Source organism: Ambystoma mexicanum, chromosome 2q (assembly GCF_040938575.1).
Source record: "Ambystoma mexicanum isolate Mex_15411 chromosome 2q, UKY_AmexF1_1, whole genome shotgun sequence".
NCBI lineage: Eukaryota > Metazoa > Chordata > Amphibia > Caudata > Ambystomatidae > Ambystoma > Ambystoma mexicanum.
The window spans coordinates 911,352,715-911,365,698 of NC_090924.1; the positions used below are offsets into that span (position 1 = coordinate 911,352,715).

Sequence of the window (12,984 nt, forward strand, 5' to 3'; positions counted from 1 at the left end):
AACAGTGTCCCACATCCCAAGCCAAGGCCCAACACCGAATTTAGAATTAAGTCCCGGTTCTGTCTTGGGAGCATTTATTTTCTAAAATGCCCTGTAAAGAAGCTCACACAGGATGTCTTTCTTAAACAATATATTGTAACCATTGCTCAATAGGGATGGCCTTGGTAGGCAGTGCTATTATGATGTCATAATGACATAACACTCCAATAAGCGCTTATTGAACCCACAGTGTCAACATCAGTATAAATCAGTGTTGCATAACACCTACAGTTGTCTTGACAAAGAGTCTACAGATTCAGGACCCATAGTTTGGGTCACCTTGCCTGGGCATGCATTGCCAACTCCTTCTTCCCTCTTCCTCTATCTTGAATTTTATTTTTTTCTGACATAGAGCTTTAGGGCCAGCTTAATTTAAGGTTCCACATGATTTGATCGACTTAAATCACAAAGTGGTAAGTGACTGTGTGGTTGCTTTCATTGTGCATGTTGTCTTCTTCACACCCATCTACATTTATCTATTTTTCTATTTTCCACCACGGTGAAACCTACCACTAAGCAACTTACCATTTCTTTATTTAAGTCGATGAAACCACGGTACATGATAATCTTATTAAATGTTATCAGCAAATATTATGTGTGCGTAGGCAATTTCTCCAAAAACATGTATAACGCACATGTTAAGTGCAATGAATTGCCACAGGCCTTCTAACCCCCTCAATACCAGTGCATCGCAAATTAAAAACATTTGAACAATTTTAAGTGTTCTCGACTATGCTCTGATAATTCCATAAAAGATTTGGGTTTAGAGCAGCAACAACTGGTAACACATCTAAACTGAACTGCTGGAGTGGGCAGAGCCTACAATGATTTCCTGTGGCAATTCAGGACGAACAAAGCACGCATTGCTATGCCTATGTTAAACAGGGCAAAGTGGTACCTGTGAAGCTCTGTTTGTACGTCGTGATCCACTGAGATTTCTCCACATTTCTTAGCAAATTCGCTGATCTTTGGGAGATTGTATCATCCCAAGGCCTTAACGTCATGTTTGGCGCCATCATTTTTGGTGGCATAGGATAGTACCTCTGCTCATTTCCAGAGGAGAATTTTGGAATCTGCAAAACAAGCAGACAAGCAAACATGTTAAGTTATGGTAATCAACATTATTCTGCATGCTCTCATTTGGCTGTATCCACTAAGGAACATATCCACATGAATTCAAATACAATGTCATGTTACTAGTACAACACCCACCAAACCCTGTTATAAAATGGTAAGAGCAGGAAACATCGAGAAACACATGGAAAAGTTAGGGAGCACTGCATTTAGTGACGGAAGAGGAAGGCAAAGTTTTAGTGAGATGATCAATCGAGTATGATGACCTGCTTTAAGGCTGCAGGAGCTGGGGTGTCATTTAAGTTTGGTGTGTTGTGTGGGCTCATCGATCAATTGACTGGCTGTGGAGAAATAGGAACACCAAAAGGTGATGGACAGAGCACTTTGACTTGAACATAGTCTCTGAGAATAATTCCTCTCGGACAGGCTCAGTTTCCAAATCATCGTTTCTGTCCCCTGCCAGGGCCGTTGCAGGAAGATGTGAACCATATGAAAATCAATATTGGCCGTGCTCCCAAATGGAGAGGTCTAGCCCACACTGTTAGACCACATGCTCTTTGCACCGAAACCAATACTGACTCATATATGGACGGTCCCATTCTGTGGTGGCAGAGGCAGGCTAAAAAATCGATTCTAAGTGATCCGAACGGAACGTTCGCATGAGAGAGTCAAAAGAAAAGGACACATTTGGGTGGACAGCATCACTTTTTTTCAGAGGGCGGACCCAACCCTTTGGGTTTTTTTGAGATTGGCAAGCTTGCTCAAGTATTTGGATACCAGGATTTTACTCAGGTTGTCATGTTCCCAGCGCAGCCGCTTGCCTACAAGAACACAAGCACTTGTTTCGTATTGGGATTTTGTTTTCCATGGACTATTTCACTACAGATTGCTTGGTTTAAAAATGTGAGCAGCTTTTGTACTTTGCCATCAAATGAATTGCTAGATTTCCTCTCTCAGGTTATTTTTCTGGTGTTCATTACTTTTTTTTAAAGTCCAATGCTATATTGTCTGCCACACTTTCTTTTAAGGAGAAGGCCAATTGAACTACATTTGTATTTTTCACTTTAAAATATATATGGTCACTTACTGTGCGTATATTCATGGGTACCAGCTTTTTATTTTCTCTGTGGGGCAAAGGTACCTTGGGACATGTTATTCTTGCAGCTGATCACTTTTTCCCTTTTATGTGCTGCTTAAATGCGGTTAGTTGGGGTTGTGCGATGTGTCACAACAGTCACCAAGAGACCGGCCATAAAACAAGGGGCTTGGAGCACGCTGCTTAACCAAAGTCTGTGGTCCATTGCAAATCATTAATCTCACTGCGCATTGCCTAAAAATATTGTGAGTTCCCAAATCCTGCAATCTTTTATACATAACAATACCACTGTCAAAACAGGACAAAATCAGTTTGTGATTGATGAACGTCTTTGAGTGATGGGTTGCAAGTGTTTTAAAATATAGAGTGGCTCTGTCCACCGGCTATGGCCAAAGGCCAAGGCTAGTGGTCTGGTAGCGTTTTAAAATGACAGTGGCCACGGCCAAAGGCTGTGCCCACTGAGCATGGCCGAAGACCATGCCAGTAGTCTGTAAGCATTCTAAAAATCTATGGAATACCAAAACCCTTGAAATTCAAGGAAAAAACAGGGCGAAGTTTAGTGTACAATGGCTGCACCGGCTCTGGTGGCTAGGGGTAACGACAAGCCGCAGTGCAGAGAGGAGCCTGTGAGTTGGAGTCAGTGCTGCACTGAGTGCCCTGCTGAGCCGAGTTGGTGCGGTGAGAGGGGGCAAGTTAGACGGGAGCTAGCCTTCGTTGGGAGAGCTGGCAGTGTATCTTTGTTGTATACAGTGCGTTGGGCCCATGTTTTGCTCTGCCTGGCGGCCTGACGGCATTGCTGGAGTATTGCTTTGCCTTAAATTGGCAGTTGGGGTGTATGTGGATAGCCACACAGCCCTACAGTTACACAGTGACAGTTAGACAGAGATGGTGCAGGACAGAGTAAGTCCCTTTTAAACTCTGCCTTTCTGTCTTTCTGCCTGCATTGCTGGTGTCTTGCCAAAAACAACGGAAAAACTACAGATATTTTGTGCACTTGTGACTGTACTTACTGAATCTCCTAAAGTACACAACGCACTGTGTGTGGAGTGCCTTTACTGCATATATATTATAGACTCATGGCGATGACTGTGGGGAAGTGCTCCCTTTGAATCACAGTCAGAGCTGTTACCTTGTGTACAAAGGAGATATTACAACCTGAGACTTCAATACGGTGGCTGGAGTGGCAGTGATAGAGGGGAGGTTGGAACTGCTGCCACTCTCTGAGAGTGCCCTCCACCTCTATTGTGACCAATGTGAACAGTGCTACTAGTGCTACTATTGCTTTTACCAGATACTAGCTACCGGCTGACTGGAAGGTGTGGAGGGTGAGGACTGGCCGGCCAACTGATTGAACATAGGAACAGAGCCTCAAGTGTGAAAGAGAAGACTCTTTACAGTCTGGTCCCGTAGGCGCCAGGTAAAAAGTAGGGAAGTTTGTGAGGACTTGGCCATAAAAGCCCCCTCCCAAAATAAGGTGCCCGTTCCACCAACTTTACCTTCAATTTCAAGGACAGCCCTGTTAAACATGAGGGTAACTGAGCAGAAAGGTGTGACACCACGAGGTGAGGACAAGGATTCATCAACCTCTCAGGATATGGGCTGGAGGAGATCCCCGCTCAAGCCAGGGCTGGACAAACTCCCCTTTACAACAACAGAGGCAGAGTCTGAAACTACAACATCAGTGGCTGAAGCTATAACATCAGTGGGTGGAAGACCTCTTAATGGGGGGACCCACAAGAAGAATTTTTTAAAAAGAATTCAATGTCAGCCTCCACACCAGAGGTGTTCCCCCAAACTAGGGGCACGCCTGTCCTGTATAAGCAGATGGCAAAAGAGGGCCTTCTCTCCATGATGGAATCAGTATGCATGGAGGATTGCTCATACCTTGAAGAGGTGTTTAGTAGACAAGACTCTCTGGTCTATGGAGCATGAAGGGATTTGGCACAGCAACTTTTGTGTCTCAGCAATCCTCCTTGCTATTGCTATGAAACCTAGAACAACAGCACTTGGCCCTAGCTAACAGACTGGCTAAGGATGTGGAACAGCTTAATACCATGCACTCTCTGCAAAGAAGATTAAGTGCATATAATGAGATGACAACTCCTGTGCCGGGAGGGCCGGAAAGGCAGCCTGGAGGGGCTGGCAATCTCTTGGAACCCTTGGTTATCACGGGTATGACCCCGCTTACCAAGGATGGTATGCGGTTTATACTTGAGGAGGAAAAAGGGGACGGAGTCAACGAATCCTCTACATTGGATCCCATGATCGCTAATCCTATAGAGGATGCCATATTAGACCATGGGGTGTCTTCTTCATACTCACCTCAGAGAACAATATCAGAATCCTCAGGCTCTAACAATTCACAATATAACCAGTCACTACCCCATCGCAAACAAGACGGACATGACTCTGGACCGGCTCGCGGAAGCCTGGACATGGCCCAGATGCAAAACCTGATTATGGCTTCCTTGGCAGTGTCTATGAACCCATTCATGAAACATTATGAAAATGTACAAGAGACAATGAAAGACCAAGCAACCTTGCCATTCAAGTAAGGCTCGACAAAGAAGCCGAACTGACCGCCCAATGGCAGGCAAGACTATTTGATCTTGCAAGTGGTGAAAACAATGAGAAAACAACAACGATGTTGGCTATAATGCAGCTAATGAAATGGTAGAGACATCAGAAGGAGGCTCAGAGAGACAGACACAGTCTGCCCCTATTTATTTGTGATGAACTGGAAAGGTTTAGAGCAGGTTTGGAGTGAAAAGTGGCATGATAATGTTTAGATTGCAAGAGTGGCATGCTGAGTGAAGCGCTGGCATATTTGTGAGTACTGTGGTGCAGTAGAGCGTCACCACTGCCAGGTAATATTTAAGTATTGACCTTAAAATATTGACTGCACTGTGGATTATTTGCTCTCTTTTCTCCCATATAGTCTATACTACATCTGAGTGATAAGATTAGGGAAAGAATAAGGGCTCCTAGCCCTTATGCTTCCCCTCCTTTCTTCTTAGCAGTAAAACATATTCAGCTAAAGGCTACGACGTGGACACTACAAATAGCAAGTTGGGATCTATAAGGGCATTCTGCCACCGGCACTAGAAGAGCATTCTACCACTGGCACTGTGAGAGCGTTCTGCCACTGGCACTATAAGAGTGTTTTCGGCCATCGGCACTATGAAAGCGTTCGGCCACTGCCATTATGACTGCGTTCTGCCAACGGCAGTATAAGAGAATTCTGTCCCCGGCACTATACAAGCGTTCTGCCACCGCCACTACGAGAACATTCTGCCAATGGCACTATGAGAGCGTTCTGCCACCGGCACTAGAAAAGCTTTCTACTACTGGCACTATGAGAGCATTCTGCCACTGGCACTATGAGAGCATTCTGCCACCGGCACTATGAGAGCGTTCAGCCACGGCCATTATGCCATGATGAGAGCGTTCTGCCACCGGCAGTATAAGAACATTCTGCCACCGGCACTATACAAGCGTTTTGCCACCAGCACTATGAGAACATTGCACAGGGATGAGTCCCCCCTCCACCTCAAACTGGATGTTTTGGAAGTAAACCCTCTCCTCCTCAAACCGAATGTAGATAACTTATCGGGTTGATCAATGACTCTAAATGTGCAAAAATCAGAAATGTAGTGCCTTTCAGGAAAGCGCTTAGAAGAATGATCTATTTTGTGGGGTCAGAATGTCACGCACAGTAGAAAATATGTCAGGTAGTACATGCTTATTATAAAGTTACTAAAAATCTAGACTCAAATCGGAACAGGTATCAAGTTCTGATCAGGAATAGGTTGATCCTCCATTTTGTGATAAGCCAGGCATGGTCAGGCAATTTCTAAGATGTTGGATTTCTGCAAATCATGATGACATCCATGAATAACTGTTTTCATAGAAGTTCTTGCAGAAGACACTGACGTAGAATGAGTTAGATGAGACCTGTTTAGACTAGTTCCGAGTGACAAATAGGCCAATGAATCACAGGTAGGGAAAAGGTTTGTACATTGATCATACCATTACCTCACCTTTCTAAAGTGTATATAAGGGGCAGAGAGGCTAGAGAAATTGGGAGTTTGCAGAGATGTCTTTGGTGTGCGGTATGCTGTGTCCTGCCTTGCTGAAAATAAACCTGATGTCTTTTGAAGTCCAGTCTTAGTGTCCTGATGTGCTTCAGAGTCCTTTTCCTGATCCTGGGGTGCCAAGACCCACAGAAGGTGTTGGACCTTCTGTAAAACATTCTGCCACTGTCACTATGAGAGCGTTCTGCCACCGGCACTATAAGAGCAGTCTGCCATCGGCAGTATAACAGCATTCTGCCACTGCCATTATAAGAGCGTTCTGCCACCGGCACTATACGAGCGTTCTGCCACCGGCACTATACAAGCATTCTGCCACCGGCACTATGAGAGCGTTCTGCCACCGGCACTCTGAGAGCATTCTGCCACTGCCATTATAAGAGAGTTCTGTGACCAGTAGTATAAGAGCATTCTGCCACTGGCACTATAAAAGCGTTCTGCTACCAGCACTATGAGAGTGTTCTGCCAGTGGCAGTATGAGAGTGTTCTGCCACTGGAACTAGGAAAGCGTTCTGCCACCGGTCGTAAGAGAGCTTTCTGCCACCGGCATCGTAAGAGCGTTCTGCCACCGGCAATATAAGAGCGTTTTGCCACTGGCACTATACAAGCGTTTTGGCCACTGGCACTAGGAGAGTGCTCTGCCACCGGCAGTATGAGAACATTCTGCCACCGGCACTATGAGAGCATTCTGCCACTAGCACTACCTTTTCTACAAGGCACTACAAGGTCAGAGCCTGAGGTTCCAGGTTTTTCACCTGGGGTAGAAGCTGCTATCCTTGGCAACCCCTCTGATTGACTGCTCTGCTTATACTATTTTACATAGAGGTAACATTTGCCAATTTTAGAAATTATGGTTATACAAAGTGGGCAGGAACTCCACCCACCCATCACACATGAAAAGATATTTGCAAGTCCATCCGGGCTTTGAAGAACTGAAGTGTTTATAACAGTTACTTCAATTTACTCTAAAGTACCTGAGCAATTCTATCATTATACCTCTGTGGGTGGGACTTTGGTGCATTTGCAACGTATTTCGTAATGAATTGTTGGGTAGGACCCTGCAGTGCATTTGTTATAAGTGAACAGAATGATCTTTTATCATCTACTGCATTACCTCTTGTGTCAGCAAACATTTGTTTTTTTTTGCCTCCAAATGGCTAAATGTGTACTTTCTAGTTGATTTTGTTCTCTAAGATTCAGTCAGCATACATTTCTCCAGAGGGATTTAACCCTTTTCCTCAATTATTATTCCTGGGTTTACCCTTCACCTCAACCATCTATCCCAATTTATATTCTTTATAAAACGCAATTCTCTCCATAGAAGTATTATTTGTTGCACTATGACATCCATGCTTCAAAGCGCTTCTTCCTTGCCAGGGTCTACAACCCCTTCTGAGAACTCATCCACCTCCTCTATAACCATTTCCATGTACTGCTTGTTCTAATTAAGGCACCGAAGGGGGTGAAATGGCTTTCCTCTTACAAAAAGTACTTTTTCCAATGTATAGTGGTGCCAACCTCCCCCCCACAACTGAGTACAGATAACATGATAGCCAGATCAAACGGTTCCATTATTACAGAAATCAGGATTATAGTGCACATGGTGCTGTGCATATTTGGGTTACAATGACCCAGGAAGTGAAGGGTGCTTTAAATATCACACACATATTATGAGTGTATAAGGATATATCATGAATAAGGGATACAATGTGAGAAATGCTTCATTAAATAAATAATGGCTCCCTGGAGGATTAATACAGTGGCAGACAGAGATATATTTTAAAATGGTTGTAAAATGGATACCTCAAGCACAACATGGTGTCTAGTTTTAAAGCCAGATGTGGAAAACCCTGACTCATGCTGATAAGCAACGGAGGCCGGTGCACGAGATGGTCTTTGGCAGCATTTTATGGTGAGATAATTGAGTCTTGGAGGTTACATTTGGAACTAGTCAGGCAAGCAGACAAGATTGATGATGAAGTTAGACAAGGCAAGGGAAAACTGGGTACATTTATCTATGTTGTTAATAAGGAGAGCACACTGTACTTTATGTAGACTAATTTGACATGGCCAGCTGCATTATTTGGAATCATATAATAGAGGTTATTTATTTCTCAACTGTATACAGCGCTAACTAAACTTAGCAGGACCTCAAAAAGTCGATAAAGAAAAGACAGTGATGTGATTAAAATTGTTCTTGGCAGAAGTTGAAGAATGTTGTTATTGTGTTCAGCTGGGTCTAAAATAGCCTATCAGTTTGTGCGTCAGGAGAAATTGTTAATGCAATTATGCTAATGTGGGCTTGGGATGCACCAGATAAGCCACCAAATCATGGTAAAGTGAGTTTTTTTCCTTTGACTAAGATGACCTATCAAATGCATACTCTGACCACAGTAGTCACTTGCACAAGGATGTTGCATCCTCCAAATAGCCTATGTAAGCAGGTTGAAGGCAAACTGTGCTGAGTGCTCGTCCAGAGTGTCTTGTAACCTAATCTGATAAAGACTACTGAGAAAACCTCTCGGGCGCCTGATTTGCCTTTGTCTCTGAAAAGTATTTCATGGATGCCAGAAGCTTGACGGGAAGAGACCCCCCTGTTCACTAATCTGAACAAATGGCTGTTTTCCTTTAAATTATCAGTTGTGGAAAATTATCCTCTTGGAGGTTACAAATGATGTAATAGCTATTTAACAAAGGCCAGTGTTCTGCATCAGTATGGGCCTCATTATGAGTCCGGCGGTAACCCGCCGGTGCTACCGATGCATTGCCACCAGATTAGTAACACTGTTTCCGCCACCTGAGATCCCGGTGCCACCTGGACATTACAACGCCCAGGATTTCAGACGGCGGAAAGTGTAAGGCCTCATTTCTATGGAGTCGTACAGGACTCTGTGGGAATGGGGACACAGAAGCTCCAGCACCGTTGCTAATAATGCTGGTGATTCTGTGACAACTCTGCCTACCAGGCTATTGTCAATAAAATGGCAATTTAGTATAAATACAAGTGGTACAACGTTTTTTAATAGGATTATAATATTGAGCTTCGAGTGATTGTTTTTGTTTGTTTTGAAAGTTTCTGCAGACGATTGAACAATTACTGGCCCGATGAATATGAGGTTTACCACTGACGATGTTGACAAACGTTTACCAGGTTTTAGAGTTGTTTGCAAAGATGATATTGGTTGACATGTTTTGCCTTTGGTTAGCTTAGTAAGTTGTTGTCTAGGTAATGTTTTATTTACAGTTTATATATTTTGGAATACATTTCTGTATTTTTGTTTTTCTTCAGTTACCTTTATATAAGATTTGGGAAAATGTTCTCTGTATATGATGTTCATGCATATTAACGTTTTTGTGTTTTTGTTTTATTTTACAACCAGTACTGTATTACATTTTATTGGATTTGTTTTTGACTATCAGCTTTAAAATGGATAAGTGTGAAATGCAAGTTTTGTGCAATTGATCCCAAAAAGAAATGTCTTGCATCCCACATTTCTGCATTAGTTAATGAAACCCATATTTTGATTCTCGTGATTACCAAACCGAGCCCATCTGCCCGCATTTCCATTTCTCTGCTCGATTTTGACTACAGTGGTATTAAACCTCTCTTTAAAGCCCCTGTTACTATTGTACTCGGCTACAGTCCTTTAGCACTCTAAACCTCTGCTTCCATGAGCTTGGGCTACTCCTCAAGTCTCATCTCAAAGAAGTTCATTATACTCTTTGAAACTTCAACCTCCTCATTATGACAAAGGCCCACAAACTTTAGATTGACTCCACTCTCTCTGACCATTCTCTGGTCACCCTCCATAACCTGCTGACGCACGCTTGTGCAGATTACTTGATATCATATTCCTTTCCATCTCACTGAATTCTTAAACTAACCATACCGTTCGCCCTCTGAACATTCTCAGTTCAATTTAATTGTATCTGTCTCTTCCACTCTCCCTCTCCTTCTAAAATCACCAAACAAAAATTCCATCCTGTTTCTATGTCCAGTTACTCAGATCAAGTCTGGACTTCCCTTCAAGTTCTCTCTCCACCTCTTGTGATTCCACTGAGACATTCTATTTGCCAAAGGCAGTTTACTCGGACACACATTAACCCAATTGCTACTTTAAACCCACTTGAACATACCCTGAACCATGGATTCCCTGCACATCAAAAAACTCTGGACAACCATGCGCCTCAACCTGCAACTCTGGCACAAAACCCCCTCTCATTGCTTCCTACAAGGAATCACCACTTGCTGCCAGTACTCCTTAGTACACTAACCCGATTTCCTCTCTCTGCTCTCATCCTCACAAGCTATCCATGGCCCTCCAGTCAATGTTTATCCCTCCTTGACTCTGTTCTTTTCCCCTTTTGCTCTTATCTACCAGCTACTTTTGCTTTAAAATCTATCATAATTCCCTCCCGCTACTCGGCATGAGAAGTCACCTATTCTTCAGGCTGACAACCCCTTCTGTGCTCTTGGTGGCCCCTCTGTAACACAAAAAGCCATTGAGATGGCACCCCAAATGCACCCACCTCTTACCTTTCTTCAGCCCTCCCTTTTCCTCATTTGTCTAGGTGGCCACCACCCCACCCATTTTAAAGATGCACACCACTGACCCCAACAGCCCAGACAACTTGCTGCCTGTCTCTCTCATTGCTCACTATTTCAAAGTTCTCGGAAATTAAATCTTCAACAGCATCACTGACTAACTGGATTCAAATAGTCTTAGAGACCACCTCCATTCTCGGTTCCAGAAAAGGCACTCCATGGAAACACATCTTATTCATTTCTTTAACTATGTCACTGTGGATGGCCATAGCCATATGTCATCTATTCCCAGTTTCCTTGAGGTTCCTTCCACACATTTGTTACAGTTGACCACCTCTGACTCCTTACGGACTTTTCAGTTCTTGCTTAAGTGGTTTCCTACCCAGTTGATCCTTTCTTTTCCATTTTCTGTAACACTTATTTCCTCAGCTGTCCCGTCCCTTCCTGGTAGAGGTGCTGAAAGGGTCTGTCCTTGTCGCCTCCTCTTCATTCATTTTACCTCTATAACTACCATTTGAGAACACATCTCCTCCTTTGGTTTCTTATTTTATCAATTTGGAGACTGCACTCAAATCTTCCTTCTCTTCTGCTCCTTTGGAGCTGTCTTTGACTCCCCTCCTTCACCCACGGCACCTCATATATCTGCAAAGTCATCTTTGCCTTTGGATTCCCATATCATTTATTTGCTTATTGTACTCAAGTATTCTTCATCTTCTCCTGAATCGTCCTGTGATATGACTCACTGCTTATCTATTAACTGTCACCAGATGGCCCTGGGTTGTCTGATGCTCAACTGCTCTAACACTGAAGTGATATTCATCCCTGACCTCAAATGCCACACTACTTATACCCTCTTCTACATCCTTAATCCGTATCCCGCTAACCACATCCCCCAATGATTTTGATCTCAAGTGTCTTCTTTATTGCAACATCAAACTTCAACACTACCACTGCTAAAGCTGTCAGTCTTGTTCTCCTGAACATTCATAAATTCCATCGCATTGCACCTTTCACTCTTTTAAAAGACTCACTGGACTGTGGTCCTCAGTGGGCTGGACTAGAGCTCCAGCTTCCTCATTGATCACACTATCTTTTCATTTGTGCCTCTTAACAAGGCACCTGTACCCTTTACAACCAGCCAAGATCTTCACCCAACTACACACAATGCCTTCACATGTTGTGGCAATCCATGCACATTCTTGGGTGGCTAGCCAACCAACACCACTCTCTGTTTAAATTCCCTCTTCATAGATTTACGTCTATTCATTAGACCATGGTCCAACCTCCCTTCCTGGTCGAATAGCTCAATACAAAGCAGGGACATGGTGCAAATGTAATATACATTTCTGCTTTATATACCGTAGCGGCACAGCATGGCACTCCACGGACAAGAGTAGTTGATTTAAAACTACTATGATGCCAATTTGGGACAGTATAAAAGCCTACTAACATAACATAACATATAGAATAAGTTAGTAGTGGTGGGAACGTAGCTGATATAACAAAGAGAAAGTATATGACTAGTGTTCAGTCTTTGCTTTTTATCCAATAACATGTGACAGTCAATGATTTGAAGCCCCAAACCTATGGGAAAAAGGAAACTACCAGTCATAGAATACAAACCACTGTCAACTGAACAGCCCAGCCTGGGTGGAAGTTGTTAGACATGATATGGGCCACATAGCAATAATCATATCCCCAGAACACCTAAATCACGTCCAGACTATGACAATGGCAGTTAGGCACTATACAAATGTTACATAGCACAACATACGTAGTCTTTATTTAAATCCAATTAGACCAGGTATACATCTCTTGTCACTATCATTCAACACAAGCCTGATACATTCCTGTCATTAGAAAAGTTTGAAACAACTCAAATAGGATATAAGCTTAAATGTCTTAACATGCAATCAGACATACTTACATGAAAGTAGCCATGTTGCCCTGGCCAATTTAAAGCCTTTTTCATTGATTCCAAATGAATTTTGAGAACTTCATGTCTAAATGGATTTCCTAAAAAAATCATGTGAAAGTGTGAACAATTTCAGTAAATGAAAATGGCAGTTCTGTACCTTAAGTTATAAAACCATAACATATAAAGATTGTATGTCAAGTATTTCTTTGTTCACATTTTA

The 12,984-nt window shown here is 43.0% G+C and overlaps 1 protein-coding gene across 2 annotated transcripts in view; it reads right to left on the reverse strand.

The window, feature by feature from the left end:
• The window catches only part of SPMIP4 (sperm microtubule inner protein 4), a 364,345-nt gene that overhangs the window by 113,403 nt on the left and 237,958 nt on the right, over positions 1 to 12,984 (reverse strand). For both annotated transcript variants that reach the window (XM_069648203.1, XM_069648204.1), the window contains exons 6-7: positions 12,774 to 12,862; positions 938 to 1,112 (exon numbers count right to left, since the gene is read on the reverse strand). In XM_069648203.1, the coding sequence (XP_069504304.1) occupies positions 938 to 1,112; positions 12,774 to 12,862 (264 nt within the window). The remainder of the gene's footprint in view (positions 1 to 937; positions 1,113 to 12,773; positions 12,863 to 12,984) is intronic.